The sequence below is a fragment of the Cololabis saira genome, chromosome 11, assembly GCF_033807715.1.
Source record: "Cololabis saira isolate AMF1-May2022 chromosome 11, fColSai1.1, whole genome shotgun sequence".
NCBI classification, from domain to species: Eukaryota; Metazoa; Chordata; class Actinopteri; order Beloniformes; family Belonidae; genus Cololabis; species Cololabis saira.
This window is the reverse complement of record NC_084597.1, coordinates 26,237,526-26,254,721: the sequence shown is the minus strand read 5'-3', so window position 1 is coordinate 26,254,721 and position 17,196 is coordinate 26,237,526. Positions and strand designations below refer to the sequence as shown.

Below are 17,196 nucleotides of genomic sequence, written 5' to 3'. Positions count from 1 at the left end.
ACCTGCCAGCCAATCAGAATCGAGTATTCACACAGACCGTGGTATAAAATGAATATAATACGGATGTGATGTGAAACCTATTAATGTGAGAATTTACTTAATTTGGCTCCAAACTAATGCCAGCAACCATAATTTATATTTAACTTTTTTTTTCTATCTGATCCATTCAAAATATGTTTGACGTTTATATCTTTGCAGTATGAACCAAAGTAGGGCTGTGCTATTAATCGATTTTAAATCTAAATCGGATTTATTAATCAAGACGATGTTAAAAAAAGGAAAATCTTAAAATGGATTTTCCTTTTTTGCAGCTGGCTGCATTACAGACAGAGCTCGTCTAGTCATCTTTGTTTGGTCAAGAAAATTGTAAATGTTGTCACTTTACTAAACTCAAGGAGGATTTACAGTATCTTTCAATTGCACTTCATTCCCAATAGGGAAATTTGTTTGCTATTTTTCTTTAAAAATAAAGATAAAAAAGATAAAATATTTGAAACAATTTATTCCATTGTCTATTGTAGTTTTACCCAAAAAATCGAAATCGGGTTTTCAGAGAAAAAAAATCGGGATTTTATTTTTGTCCAAAATCGCCCAGCCCTAAACCAAAGTAAATACAAAGACTACTTAAATGGATTACATGGAATCATACCATATGTTTTCTTCCTTTTTTTATTTTGATACTATGCTTCAGTTTATTGTGGATGTTGTGGTTAAATAGTTAATTGTTTCATTACATGAGCATTTTGCCTCTTGTGATATGAGAAAACTTTACAGCCTAGCTATGATGCTTCTTTTAGCGGCCTCTGTCCAACCAATCTTCAACAAAGGCTTGATCTGTTGAGAGCAACAATGACTCAACTCAAACACACTATTACAGTATGCCCAAAAATGGACACAAAATTGTTCCTTGATCATCCTTTTTAAAGCATAAATGATCCCAGTCTCATCATATGTCTCTGTCCAGGGTACTGAAACATAAAACAAAGGAAGCCTCATTAACTACTACTGAAAAAGACCTTGAAATAAGGGCTGAAATACCTTCAATAAGTAAAATAAGTTCACATGCTCTCCTTTAGTGCTAAAGCTACATGTAAACCACTTGAGCCTTTTCCAAGAACTAGGATGTTTCTTTGAGGGGGGTTCCTATCCTCAAGCTCCCCCATTATCACCACAGGTTCTAACTACTAAACCAACACTCAAAAACAGACAAGCTAGGGAGATATTACTGGTGAGATTAAACTGAACCTTTGTTGAATGGATTATTCCTGATTTATCAGGCATTCCTAATGTCTCATTTAAACCTTTCTTTCCTAATCATCTCATGTCTGTTAAGAGCAATAGGTTCGAACATTTGCCAACTTTAAGTTTTATTGTAGTAATAGTTGTTAAGGTTGGCACATAATTTTAATTTCTATCAGTTTAGGGGACAGCGCAGACAAGTATCTGCAGAGTGCAAGCTTAAGAATGAATGAGGAGTGCCAATCATGACAACAACAAAAAAGCAGTGACTCAAAGCAATTAAACATTGATCAAGAAAAGAAAAAACACCAGCCCAGTAGAAATGTGTAACTATAACAGATTCTGACTTCATATAACTAGTGGACTTCTTGGTTTAGCTGCTTTATAGACTGTTGTGAGACCAGCATGACAGCTACAACTTTCCAGCGACAAACAGATGGTTAATATTTCATTATAATTCATTTGTTTCATCTATCCCAGGGGTCGGCAACCCGCGGCTCTAGAGCCGCATGCGGCTCTTTAGCGCCGCCCTAGTGGCTCCTGGAGCTTTTTCAAAAATGTTTGACCTTTTTTTTTTTTCCTTTTTTTCTTCATTTTCTCTTTTTTTTTTCTTTTTTTCCTTTTTTATTCTTTTTTTCCTTTATTTCTCTTTTTTTTCTTTCTTCTTTTTAATCTCGACATTTCGACTTTTTTCTCGAAATTTTGACTTTTTTCTCGACATTTCGACTTTTTTCTCGACATTTTGACTTTTTTCTTGACATTTCGTCTTTTTTCCCAAAATTTTGACTTTTTTCTCAACATTTCGACTTTTTTCTCGACATTTCGACTTTTTTCTCGACATTCCAGCTTTTTTCTCAACATTTTGACTTTTTTCTCGACATTTCGACTTTTTTCTCGACATTCCAGCTTTTTTCTCAACATTTCGACTTTTTTCCCAAAATTTGGACTTTTTTCTCAACATTTCGACTTTTTTCTTGACATTTCGACTTTTTTCTCAAGATTGTACTTCAAAATTAATCTTGACATTTCGCCTTTTTTCTCGACATTTCGACTTTTTTCTCGAAGTGCATAATGAAAAAAAAATCTTCCCCAAGTTATAACTAATATAGAAAAATGCAGCATGTGTTGTCTTCATTCTAAGGCTGATACAAGACTTTTCATTTTTCATTCATTGCGGCTCCAGACATATTAGTTTTTTGTGTTTTTGGTCCAATATGGCTCTTTCAACATTTTGGGTTGCCGACCCCTGATCTATCCTAAACCTTAGACTTCTGTGAAAATCAAAAAAACCCAGAGATAAAATAATGTTTGAGCTCCTTGAAACATATCCCAGGGGATATAAATTCAGGGTGCTGTTGGTCTGAGTGTGCCTTTAGATATACAATGACTTCCATGGCTGAGAATGTTCAGACATACTTCTGCTCATCTACAACTATTCCCGCTGGTTTTATTAGCGTCACCTGTCACCTCCACAGCAAAGGAAAAAAAAACAGCAACAAGTAACCACTCACAGTTACTATAGCAACATGATCAACCGATTATACTGAACACTACAGAACAACATCTCTCAACCACATGGGCATATCAAAAAACAAGTAGTGATATGAAAAACAAAAGCTTTAAAATTTAAGATTACCGTATTTTCTGGACTATAAGCCGCACCTGCATACAAGCCGCATCCGCTCTATAAAAAAGATATGCAAGCCGCAGATATTTATGTTGTTAGATTAGATATTTACTACATGTACAGAAGGATTTTGAACTGTAAATGATGTACATGTTTGTACCTAAATAGATCCTTTCCTAACAGTGTCTTTTAACACGGCAGCAACTTTGCTGATTAAAACGGGACAGAACCAAGAGAAAATAACTGGTATTTATTTATCTATTTATCTGTTTGAAATCTGCTTCTACCTACTTCTATCTGCTAAAGAAGAAGAAGCGTATTCTTCTTTGCATTTATTTTGTCTTAGTTTTGATTCTAATTCCGGTTAAAGCGCCCCGAGCGGTGGAAGAAAAATCCACAGAATAGCTGCACCTTTGTATAAATTGCATGGTTGAAAACCTATGAAAAAAGTAGCGGCTTATAGTCCAGAAAATACGGTATTTGAAAAGACTGAGATCATATTCTGAATGCCGAGGTAAATATGAAAGTGGAGCAAATAAGTAAAAGTAAGAAACTGTTGTTATGGCCGTATAGAAAGGCTTACTAAATTTCACTGACTAATATTTGTAGGCAGTTTGTTCAATTGCACATAAATCAAATGGTAATTTCAATGTGTTCTTTTTTTTTTCCAAGACCGGTCACATCTTTGAGCTATTTCTGAACAAGGTGCAGTGATTTCTCCAGCTGTTGCTTGGCAACCTCACTGTGACACCAAGACACCAGGAAATTGCACAGAAATCCTCTCATAATACGAGATAATTGGAACAATTTCTAGAGGTAGAGTTGTTTACCTCTTCATTAAACTATTAAACTATTCACCTTCTTACTCAACAAAGAGGTATGAAAAAAAAATCTATGAGAGTCAAAATGCAACATTTCCAGCAAGTCAGATGTTATGTATAACTAATAAACACACTCCTATTTTTTTTCTACTTACAGCAATGCACTGCCTCATGATGCAGGACTGCTTCATTCGCCCTGGCCCACCAAACTTCTTCATGTCTTTGCAGAAGTGGCACTCTCCACACTCCTTTCGCAGACATGCCTCACATTTTCGACAGCGCGTTCTTCTTCTCCTGGCACCAGATGTTCCCCGACTGGCTGTCAGCTTGACTGCTGATACAGGAGATGTTGCCACCTTAGGTTTCGGCCAGTTGGGAGGCCGGGGCTAAAAGGATGTAAAGGATACGGTGTCAAGTATCTTTAAAACCATAACCCAAAAAATATTTAAAATTCACAATATTTTTCATGGTTACGTAGCTACATACACAAGTCTGCAACAAGATATTATTTAAAAAATTGATTTGTTTTAATACCATAATATTATGCAAATTTCTATTTAAACCTAAATTTTGTAATAGAAAAAAAACTAAAAGCTTCCACTATCTAATGTTCTGCATTATCATGAATATAATTTAAAATAGTGGTACTCTGTGACCTATTCAATTGCCATCAAAAGGACACATATTTTAAGAAATAAAACTTCATAATACTGTGTTCTAATCACCAGAAGTGAGTGTCAGCATTAAGCTATACTGCTTAATGCTCTCATTGCTCTTTTTATCTCTGGATTAATAGTTCTCAACACAGGCAACTGCAATAAGGAAGCACATGTTCACACATACAATACATAAATCCACAGAACACAAACCTGATCATAATACGCTGTATAGAGACACATTATTCATGGCTCTTACAACAGAGAATATAAGAGCAAACAAACACATCAAAAATGTCCCTGAAGGTGCCATCCAATTTTAGCACTTCCCTTGGTTGCATGTTTCTACTTCAAAAAGAAGCTGCACTCATAGCTACACTTCACACATGCCTCACTAAGGACCATTATTCTGTGTTACATGGTGTAAAAACTGATTTAGAAGAGTATATATAATAAAATGTGCTCAATTTAATACAAGTGGGCAATGGAGATGGTATGTCTATGACCAGTATCATTATTAGCTTTGTTTATATAATATATATATATATATATATATATATATATATATATATATATATATATATATATATATATATATATATATATAAACTACCTGTTGAATTCAATCAAAATATTCTTTTTTTTTTTAAACTGGTTTGATCATTGAGTTTAACATTCTGATTACATTAAGGTGATAAAGACAAATTTTGAGTTAAAAAGTGGTTAAAAAATACTATAATTTAAAGGGTATTTCAATTCACGAGAGTAAAAGTTTACGCTTCAAAAAAGTTGATTTAAAGGTGAAGTTACCTCATATTTAAAAATAACTTTTCACAAGCACTTTTGAGGTATTCTTTTCAGTTTATTATAAAACCCCAATCCTTTTGTTTTAGAGTTTGTTTTTAGAGTAAAAAAGAGCTCAGGTTAGCCACCTCTCACTAATAGTTCAATACACTCAAGAGGCGCTACACACACACACACACACACACACACACACACACACACACACACACACACACACACACACACACACACACACACACACACACACACACACACACACACACACACACACACACACACACACACACACACACACACACACACACACACACACACACACACACACACACACACACACAAACATGAACACACCATTGATAAATAATGCCCACCATTACACGTGAGACAATAAGTGTTAATGTGGGAGTTGAAACAAACAGGGAAGGGGGGAGTGTGGGGTGGGGGTACTGCAGCTTGTGGTAATGAAGATCGGATTTCTTTAGTTACAGAGGCATTGCAGATTTTCCTGGTGTCAGCATAGCAACAGCCACGTCCCATTCCCTAACAGAACGATGCATGACACACATACACTTGTAACCAATGGCAACTGTAATGATAGCCTCTAAAAGAAAAAGTGGATGGGCTCAATCTTGGGCATATTACAATAATTTATTCTAACAATAGCCACGAATTATACTGGCACAGAAAGGAGTCAGATATATGGGCAGCAGACAGGATTAGAGTGAGATATTGGGGTAGGGTGGGGGGTGTGATGTTGCACAGGCTGCACTGGACTGCTCTGGGGGGTATTTATGGGGATTATCAAGAAAAGAAAGATTGAAATGAGAGCAAATAACCCACTGAAATGAAGCCTCGTCCTGAAGCAAATATATCCTGATCTCTTACTCACCCCTTTCTGGGTTGACAACATGGTCAAGGTATGACTGATCTACATGTCAGGTCACACCAAATACAAGGTAACCAGATAATGCATCCAACCATCTTTATTTATTTCCATTTCTATCTCTAACTACAGCTGCAAGGGTAAAAAAAAAAAAAAAAAAACGTTGATTGCAGTCCATATTGTCCACTAAATCCCCTTTAACCCTTTCCCATCCCCCACTGCCTCTTAAGTTTGGGGTATCTGTCTGGTGTGCAGAACTAAATCATAGTCTTACAACAACACTGAAAAAAGACAGACGACATGCCTTCCGTGTGTCAAGTACAACAATAATATCAAAGGTATCTTAACCTGGCAATTTGTAACTAGTAGCAGTCAAGGTCCAAGCAATACTGTGAAGAAGTACTCATGACAAATTAGGGTATGTCTACTCCTTCATAACTCATAGAATATACAGCACACGTATCTTCTTTGTACGGTCACAAGTGTGCATGTGACCAAGCAGTGATCTGACAGTTCAAAACTTATTCAATTGGGAGTTTAAAGTTCACTGAAACAACCAGTAGCTACCACAGACATGATTATTACCACAGAAAAAAAGATGGAGGAAAACAGTATAGGCTGTAGAAGAATATGAAAATATGTTTAATCCAAGCAGTCGCAATTCAAAATCAAGAAGCTAATAGCTATAATACACTGGGGTCTTATGGGTTCATTCATTCTCCATATGTACACAGAATTCCCTATGTGGATGCAGCTTTAGTGCCTACTTATGGGAATGGATAGAAAACCTTTCACAAAGGGTCAATTAATACCATTTTTTTTTTAAAGCCTGGCACTAGACCATGGAGACACATATTTTGCCTGCCAACTGTTGGCATGTTGGGCTTCAGTTGGACTACTTCACATTTTAACTTAAATAGCTTGCAGTGAATATTTGCCTTAAGAGTAGCAGATTTCAGTTATGTCTAAAAAGCTATACTTTTTTGCGCATCAGCATGACTGAAATAAAAATGCATTATGATTATTGGCAGTAAAGCAAGATGGATTAATCTGCAGTCCATAATATTTTAAATAATTGCAGCCACAGACTTAATTGTGGGTGTGGTTAAAAAAAGAAAAATATCTAAATTAACAAAACACATTTCTTTCTGTGAAAGCAAGTCCTGTTATAGCAATGTGTAGTATTTGCTTTTCATGAACATAAACAGGCACTTACTTTTACTATTTTACTATTACTTTATACTCCTGTGTAGATTTGATATTAAAGCCACTAAAGATTAGTCTCCTGTACCCTGAAACAACAAACAGAAGGTTGGCCTAAACACACACACACACACACACACACACACACACACACACACACACACACACACACACACACACACACACACACACACACACACACACACACACACACACACACACACACACACACACACACACACACACACACACACACACACACACACACACACACACACACACACACACACACACACACACACACACACACATTTAAATATAAATGAGGCAAAAATCACAAACAAGAACAGAGGGCTGACTGAATCCATTTCCTTGCTGCACACTGCTCTGCCTGACACCAATCATTCCTAGTTGCTTCACTATGCCTGTCTGCAAGGCTTTATTTTGCTAACCTGCTCCGAGTCAGAGTCGAAGTCCTCATCATCAGCGCTCAGCGACATGGCCATGGCTTGTTTTCAGAAACCGTCCAGCTCCCACACTGACATGGCTGCAGTCTCCTCCTCCTTCTACTCCTGCTACTGCTGTCAGGCCTACAACCCTCCCTCTTGCTCCAAAGCTTCACAATACCACTAGCAGATGTAGGAAGCGCATACAAGCTTGCCTCATTAATATGGATCAACTCTCTGGGAATGGGGAGGGGGAGGTGGTGCTGGGAAGCACAGAGTGGTGCATCAGAATATGAACTAGGGGTGTCTAACTCTATCAAATGAGGAATGAAGCAACAGCAAAGGTGCTATCATATTCACTATGAGCAACAGAGGAAGAGGAGAGCAGGTTCTGCACAACCATTGGAGCTAGATGGCTTCTCATTAAAAAAGGCAAACACAAGGAGGTCCCACGACCAGCAGCTGGCCTTTGAAGGGATGGGTGGGGGTGATCCACTGGGTTGATGGGACCAGTACAAACTTATTTTTCTTTCATTCATGGAAAACACATTCATTGCTCAGCCTCCTGTTGAGGCCTTAAGTCTAGTATGTAGTTACTGTTTTCATTGTTCAATGAAAAATGATACATACTTTCTTTGATCATAAAATAACCTGACTTTTATACTGTACTTGAATGAGGTGAAATAAAGCGAATGTGCCAGTTAATTGTGCTTACGTAAAATCTCATGGCCATTGTTCAAAAACAGTTTTTTCACATGTTGAAACACCATTTCAATTGCAACATTACTAAAGTGTTATTAAAATAGAAAACTACTGAAATCAACAATAATTGTAAATGGATTGGACAGATCATTTTTTTACTCTGTAAATTTTGATAAAAGCTTGGATTTTTTACTTTTTCCTACATCCCACTGTTCAACTCAAGCCCACTTTAAATCGAAGGCATATAAAACCTCCCAAGTATAATGAATATAATAATTTCTCATCCTCTTTATTAACGAAGGTATTTTTTGAAGAATACTAAAAGTCTAAAATGCTTATGCTGTCAAAGTAGCATTCAGATATTGGACAGCACACATAGCATTAAAATCAGAAGTTAAAACAAATCACAAACAATATTGACAGGCAAACCTTGAAATACAGTAAAATATAAGAGAAAACAAAAAACTAGTTTGATCCACAAGAACGCCTATAATTCAATCATAAACAAAGAACCTGTGTATTTACCTGAATTTTAAGCTCTGGCTAAGATGATATACTATGCTGGTGTGGATTCTCAGTCATTTAGGTCATTTTAGTTCTCAAAGATTCATCTTCAGAATCAAACGCATCTGGACTTTCTTGGAGTTTTTCTTCATCCTTGAAGATCTTTCACCTCCTCTCCAAAAGGCTTTGTCTATTTTTCCATCAAGAACTGACAAAGCCCTCTGGATGAAATTGAAATATCTTTGAAAATGAAAACAATGAAGTAAATTTGCCTTTCATTTCAAAGCTTTGAGGATATATCATGTCCACTAAATCTCAGAACTGACAGAGGGTGCACTTTCTTTTCACATCGCAGCAGGAGTGCAGCTGATGTTTCTCATATGAAACTTCACGAGACAGTTCCTCAGTTCATAATAAACATGTTATGTAGTTAACAGAAACAATTCACAATTAAAGCTGCAAGCAGTGTTGGTCGGGCTCTCGCACCTACTGCCACCACAGGTGCCAGCACATTCTTGGTCAATATCACTATACCAAGTACCTTTGGTGTTCTCATTAAAGTCACTCATGCATCATTAACATAGTCTCTTGTCTCTTGACATGGATTTCCACCATTTTATATCATTTTCTTTCACTCGGCATGTCCCTCAGGCTGCTCTGTTAAATTCAGTGAATGCTAAAAGTGGTTAAAGGACAAAAAATTTAAATATTTTGTATATTTACCAATTTTTCTTCACATTCACTTTTTTCAGCTTCCCTAAAACTGCTGTCTACCATGTTGTTATGGGGTAATTGACCATTAAACAGACCAATTCATGTAATTAGTAATCAATACCATTTTGTCATTAACTGGGAGTTGGTCAACTGTTCTTGCTTTATATTTTCCAATTTTCATCATATTGTGTTTGTAGTTGGGTCTGTTCAAGCCGTGAACGTGTCCACACTGTCATTTGTTAATATTTTTTAAATAATCAGAAATTCAAAGTATATTTTATAAACAGTATGCAGTTACATTCAACACTGAATGATTTTGCTCACTGAAGACCCACCATCTGCTCATTAAAAGTTAAAATTAGCAATAAATGTCCACCTTGACATACATTTTTCCATGATGGGGTGGCTCATGACACGGAGGACACATCTACATTTTTTCAACAATGTGATCCATTTACACATATTAGAACAGTTTTACACACATATACCATTTGAAAGCATATGCTTAACTGGTCTGTAGCAGAAGCTGGCAATATTGACTTTTGAAGTCTTTTAAAAATGATGATAAACTATATTTATATAGCACTTTTAAATACATTGTTACAAAGTGCCTAACACAGTAGCAGAGATTGAAAGCCAATAAACAACTTAAAACAGCAGGAGAAACATTGAAAAAGAAATAAATTCTACAATTCCCTTAAACAAGGTCTTGTTGTTCACCAACTTTAGTCTGAATTCACCAAAAATGTCCCATCACATGTGAAATGTTCTTACCTTTGCGGTTTTCTTAGGCACGTACACCACAGGAAGTCCAGTAATTGCTAATTCAGGATCATCATCAGCATGTTCTTTTAGCATAACCTTCACAGCCAAAGAAAACAACAAAAAATAAATGAAACCTCTACTGGAGTCTGCCTAGAAATATTAAGATTTTCTACTTTTTTCTACATTTTTTTACCTTTATATGCTCAAGAAGAGCTTGAGGGTTTTCAATTCCCAAAGGAACGCTTTTCTTATTTTCAGGGAGAGACTCCAGCTTCTCAACCAGTTTCTTGAGTCCAGTCAGTTCAAACTCTGTCAAATGAGTCCATTTACTCTGACATTCAGAGGATGGAGATTCAGGGGGGGTTTTGGGGAAATCTAGAGATGTGGAGCTGTTTTCAGAGTCAATGGCAGATTTGAGGAGCGGGCTCTTCCTGCCATAACGTGACCAGGAGCTGTCCTGACTCCTGGAGTCTGGAAGGGCAAAAGCAGTCAATTAATAATATTCATTTTTTTAAATGAGGGGGAAAAGGATGTTTATTACATTAAGATCTCTTGTAGGATATTAAACAGGAATGAGGCCACATGAAAATTTGTCCTGGACTCCTATTAATCAAAACTTGAAATCTCATTTAAATGCAGCTGGTGTAAGGATACATTATAGCGCCTGGCATGGTTAATTTCAAAGCCTGACAACACCATTAATGCGGAATCATATAAATGTTTTAGAGAAACGTTTTCCATCAGACAATACATTTTAAGAGAAAGTCTTGCTTTTGAAGTAGGACAACACATTCTTCACTTTCTAAAGCAGCATAGTTTTGTAAGTTTAACAGTCTGAGCCTTTAACTGCATTACAGATCTGACATGACTGAAACCATTTGAAAGATTATGATATGAAAAATACAACAAAAGAAGTTCCAAAGCAAAGACGTCGTAATATCAGGCCGTGTACTTCAAAACTACAGTGGGTAGGGAAAGTATTCAGACCCTTTTAAATTTTTCCCTCTTTGTTTCATGCAGCCATTTGCTAAAATCCAAAAAGTTCATTTTATTTCTCATTAATGTACACTGAGCACCCCATCTTGACAGAAAAATGTAAAGGGGTCTGAATACTTTCCGTACCCAATGTACAGTAAACAGTCTTCTAAGCTTACAAAAGAAGTGTTGATGCAACACAGGAGTAAGAATGTAACTGTCCAAAATAAAACCTTTTTTTTATGTATTATTTTCTATATCACACCAACTTTTTAAGAAATTGGTTTATTATTAATCTTACTTACCCATATGCTCTTTAGGGATCTCCTTAGTAAGGTAGGACTGTTTGGTCAGATAGTGCAAGTATCTCTCCAGGACATACCAGCACATCTCATAGTAAAAAGGAAAGCGGAATTTGGAAGGAACCTGATAACACGAGGGAAAAAAGCATATACCTTTTTTTACATAACGTTTTGGTGGACAGTGCTTACTTTTTTCAGCTACATAATTTCCTAACAATGAAATAAGTGCCCTCATTTCTCCTTCATTTGAAATGAAATTTCTCCGCTACTCCTCATCTCATCCAGACACTTGGCCGGGTTTCCCAAATCCGACCCTTCTTAAGGATTTAAGAAGGCTCTTAAGAAGGGTTCAACTAAGAAGGGGCCCTAAGATACGGGTGTTTCCCAGATGACTTCTTAACACCGTTCTTAGGACCGTTCTTAGGACCGCTCTTAAGATTGCTCTTTGGAGGAGCTGTCCACCACCGCGGTTCTGAAACTAAATCAATCGATGCCAGGCAAATCGATCACCGATCACTATCAGCGCATTTTCACACACAGCACTGCTACAAAACGCACTAATTCCCTGCTGCCTGTGCATTATGTGTGTTATAATGAAAAACTAAGATGATAAATATACTTCAATGACCCTTTTTCATGATGAAAACAAGACTGCAACTATATAAGAAGTAGTCTTGGTAAGAGAATAATGAGGAAATGTATTGTTTTTTTTAAATGTGAAAGATGGACGAAGGACAAATTAACTTAACGATCCGCATATAGGACCACATTGTATCCTCGTGACTACAGTAGTAAAACAGTATCCTTCACCTCAAAAAAATATTCTGAAGTTTATTTAGCTGCTTGACCTAAGCAGAATCTTGCATTCATCAACGTTGTATTTGCGGATGTTTGGAGACACACAGCGGGTGTGTGGAGACACGCAGCGCTGCTCCTCAATGAACTAATTCCCAAACACGTAGCTGTCATGGGTGCCCCACGGCCACCTGGCAACGATGTCCGTTATCAGGCCCTCGTGGTCGTGTTGATGGCAGAAAAGTGCTTCCTCCCAATCCAGCACGGGTCCACCAAGGAGGGATTGAGGATGGGGATCAAGGTGCCATCCACTACACCAATCACCCGGGGGATCCCAGCCATGGCGTGGAATCCTTGGTGGACCTGGCGGATCTCCTCCCTTGTGGTGGCATCCTGATGTGCGCTCGGGCATGGCGCAGGAGGATCGGTGTCACGGCTGCCACATTCCGTGACACCGATGCCTCGCTCAGTCCGGTGCCGTCCCCCACCACCTCCAGGAAGCTCCCGTTTTTACGCATGCGTAAAAACGCAGTGCAGCCAGTAACTGGACCTCCGGGCTCAGGGCAAAATTGCACCGGGTTGCCCTCCGGATATGTAGAGACACCAACGTGATGAGGTGTTGTATCTCAGCCCGTGGAAGCCGGTACCTCATCTGGACAGCCCGGTCCGACAGCACGTCCAGGAGATTGAAGTACTGACGCACGAATGCGTTCATATAAAGAGTTCTGCTTCGCGCACAGCGACGCGGTTGATTTGCAGCGAGAATATGCTGTATAGCAGCCATGGTATCTCACACGTGTGATAAATGATAGTCATGATGATAGTTTTATTTGTGCGTAATGCATAAAGCATATACAGGAACACACTTGTTATTCCTTTTTTTTTTTTTTTTTTCCCCTTTGCTGTCACCAATGAATGCTAAACAATATAAATCTAAAGTATAAAATAGATCAAAATTTGTGCGGTGTAATATGGATTTGCCTGACGCGCCTGGATCTCTGAGTCTTTGTTCACTAAGAAGGCTGTAAAGAGTGGGTCAGCAGCATCTCACAGGCTCCTTAAGAAGGTTTGAAAGAAGCCTTTGCTGTTAAGAGCTTCTTAACTGATCTGGGAAACCAGGCCACTGTCTCTCACAGGTGAACTATTCACCTTTCATAGTTCTCAGAGAGATGAAACTATCCCACGTAGAGTTAGTGCATTACTGGTCAGAGTTTAGCCACACGTTGAAGAATCCTACCTTAGTCCTGTTCTCTATCTCGTGGATGGTAAGCTGCATAGGAATGTTAAAGCTGTGCAGAATGTTGCCTCCAAACACCAGTGTATCGACAGGAGTGTAGACAGCATGAATCCAACCTTAATTGCCAAACACAAATCAAAGATGTGAGATACAAAGAAAAAAGGCAGTGCAAACTCACAGAATTAAAATACATTGCATAATAACCATATACAACTTAGAGTTGCTCTCCATTCAAGTGGTAGCCAACCTACTCCTGCAGGCGACCTTAAAAGAAGCATGCCAACACACCAGATGGGATGAAAAAAGTGTATCCTTGTTTGAGTTCTACTCTCTGGCATCCATGGGCCAGGTCTCCTAGGAAGACATCACTCTGTTTGCTTGACAGGACCCAGTCCTCATACAGTGCAAGGTTATGGGGTGTTGGAGGCACAAGCCAGAACACCTGATGGGTATAAGTCATTTTTAAAAGGAGATTTTTCTCAATAAGGTGTAATCAATACTGAGACTATGTACAATATCTGAACCTTTATGAAAAAAATGTACTTACTTTCTGTCCCTTAAATAGGTGATACCAAACGGAGGTTCCCCCAAAATCAATGTGGAAGTCTGTGTAACAGCCCTTTACACTCATCAAACAATACCTAAAAAAAGGAAATAAAATCAGACTGAAATCTATAATAATACTAACAATGAAACTATTCAACTTGACCAATGAGTGAATCAGCGATCTCAGTTATTACTGAAAGAAAGATACATTCCCTGTTGAAAGCATGACAGCAAAATCACTAACAGGGGCCCCACTGTGTGGAAAATTGTACACAATCTTTTCTCTGGCAATTAATTAAAGGGTGACTAGCACCCTGAGTGAGAAATGATTTACTAATTTATGGGATCAGCTCTGAAAGAATCATCACCCAGGTGTAAACAGGAAAAGAGACTAAATTTTTCTCACTACTGCCTGAACTCACTGAGAGATCATGTGGCAGTTTTTAATGGCAGTTTCATACATGAGAACAAGTTTGTTTGCATTTATTTTTTTTACCCTGTATTTTTTTTACTTGTCAACATGATTTTTTTTAAATAAGTCCTCACTTATGTCTTTTTTTTTTTTTTGCATTTGCTGGCTGTCCAGATCTGCCACGGATTAAAAAGATTTAAGTCATTTGTAAAGGAAAAATAAGAACGGAGCAGTTGACAAACTTTTGAGGGGCTGAGATAATATGTAAACCACAATTGGAAAAACATTCCACTTCAAACTGTGTCTTTATGGAGCCAAATCAGGGCCAAAAGTTTTGCTAATTTGAAAATAAAATTTGAACCTGAAATTTTTTTTTTACAGTTTCAGTTTTATTTTTTTCAGTATCAGATCTTTTTTTCAGTTTCAAATCTTTTTATTTCAGTTTCAAATCTTTTTTTCAGTTTCAAATCTTTTTTTTTCAGTTTCACGTCTTTTTTTTTCAGTTTCACATCTTTTTTTTTCAGTTTCACTTCTTTTTTTTTCAGTTACAAATTTTTTTTTCAGGTTCAGACTTTTGGCCCGGATCTGGCGTGGGGGGCGTGGCATCAACTGAGAGGGGCGTGGCATCATGAGTGACAGCAGAACAGAGAAGGCGGGGGACGTTACTCAGTCATGTTGCCTTCAGGAAACGTAGGTTGCAGAAGTTATCAGTAGAAGTATGATTCAACACTGTATATACACCATATTCACGTGATTGGCAGTGGAAAAAACTGATATTAGTGACAGGTTTCTGTTTGAAAGGCTGTTTTAGACCGTACTTGGCACCAATCGCAGTATAAAAGCAATAAACTATGCCAGACTGTACAGTTCAACAGCCACACTTTAAAGTTTGACATTTCCCACTTCCACATACTACCAAGTACGGTGTTGAACTGTACAGTCTGGCATAGTTTATTGCTTTTATACTGCGATTGGTGCCAAGTACGGTCTAAAACAGCCTTTCAAACAGAAATGTGTCACTAATATCAGTTTTTTCCACTGCCAATCACGTGAATATAGTGTATATACAGTGTTGAATCATACTTCTTCTACTGATAACTTCTGCAACCTACGTTTCCTGAAGGCAACATGACTGAGGAAGGTCCCCCGCCTTCTCTGTTCTGCTGTCACTCATGATGCCACGCCCCTCTCAGTTGATGCCACGCCCCCCACGCCAGATCCGGGCCAAAAGTCTGAACCTGAAAAAAAAATTTGTAACTGAAAAAAAAAGAAGTGAAACTGAAAAAAAAAGATGTGAAACTGAAAAAAAAAGACGTGAAACTGAAAAAAAAAGATTTGAAACTGAAAAAAAGATTTGAAACTGAAATAAAAAGATTTGAAACTGAAAAAAAGATCTGATACTGAAAAAAATAAAACTGAAACTGTAAAAAAAAAATTTCAGGTTCAAATTTTATTTTCAAATTAGCAAAACTTTTGGCCCTGATTTGGCTCCATATGTCTTCTCTGTTAAAGTATTTTTTTTTAAAGGTGATGTAGCACAACAGTAAACGTATCCCTTTGTTAGTTTCAATGTTTGATAATCTGTTAACTGTTAGCTTATTGCTTTAAACACAATAAGACCAAGCTTACATTTTAAATATATAAATATACAAAATAATGAAATGACAAGAACCACAGTTTGACAGGCAGCACCTGATAAAAAAAAAACAATACAGTAAAATAAGTGTTTTCTACAACAAAGTTGAAATAATTTAAGTACAAACTGAATGTGTGAATGTGAATGTGTTGAAACACCTTTAGTTCTCCCTACTCTCTTCTATTTCTATTTAAACATTGTGGATATTGACTAAAAGAAAGAAAGAAAGAAAGAAAGAAAGAAAGAAAGAAAGAAAGAAAGAAAGAAAGAAAGAAAGAAAGAAAGAAAGAAAGAAAGAAAGAAAGAAAGAAAGAAAGAAAGAAAGAAAGAAAGAAAGAAAGAAAGAAAGAAAGAAAACAAACAAAGAGCCACAGGAGGTTAAACATATCCTCCTGAGAACCAAAGAAAAAAAGTGTCTTACAATTTCTGTTTTTGTGTGATTTCCTATCTATTTGGGCCTAAAAAAACACCTTACAATTTTAATTTCTTTAAATATATTTTTTATTTTAATTTCACAGCATGTCCACTGTAGAGGACAACAGGACGATTTCCGTGTAAAAATAGTACAGAATTTAGAAAACGAGAAAAAAGGAGCATCTTTAGAGTGATATTCACCCAGGAACACATTCAATTTGAACAAAATACAACAAAATACAATTCTGTCTCACTCTTCTGTTACATGTTGCTTGCAAGAACAAAAAACACATATTCAGTTCAACCGTGAACTATAACACATAGAACATAAGTAGTTCTGTTTTTCTTCTTCCTTTGGATATTTTAGCTGTGATAATCCATGAAGCATGTTTTCTTTTTTGTTATGCAGAGGAACATCTTGCATTTGGTGCACCTGATGTATGTCTTGCCATTGCAGCCGTTGTTCCTGCATCTTTCTGCATGTTTGATATCCATCATCTCTGGCATGTGCCTGG

At 37.2% G+C, this 17,196-nt stretch overlaps 1 protein-coding gene across 1 annotated transcript in view; it reads right to left on the bottom strand.

Annotated features, from left to right (window-relative positions):
- The window catches only part of kdm2bb (lysine (K)-specific demethylase 2Bb), a 36,644-nt gene that overhangs the window by 12,694 nt on the left and 6,754 nt on the right, over window positions 1-17,196 (bottom strand). Inside the window, exons 7-13 of the mRNA XM_061734210.1 lie at window positions 14,221-14,314; window positions 13,962-14,115; window positions 13,674-13,789; window positions 11,645-11,765; window positions 10,558-10,835; window positions 10,374-10,460; window positions 3,843-4,073 (exon numbers count right to left, since the gene is read on the bottom strand). Of these exons, the coding sequence (XP_061590194.1) occupies window positions 3,843-4,073; window positions 10,374-10,460; window positions 10,558-10,835; window positions 11,645-11,765; window positions 13,674-13,789; window positions 13,962-14,115; window positions 14,221-14,314 (1,081 nt within the window). The remainder of the gene's footprint in view (window positions 1-3,842; window positions 4,074-10,373; window positions 10,461-10,557; window positions 10,836-11,644; window positions 11,766-13,673; window positions 13,790-13,961; window positions 14,116-14,220; window positions 14,315-17,196) is intronic.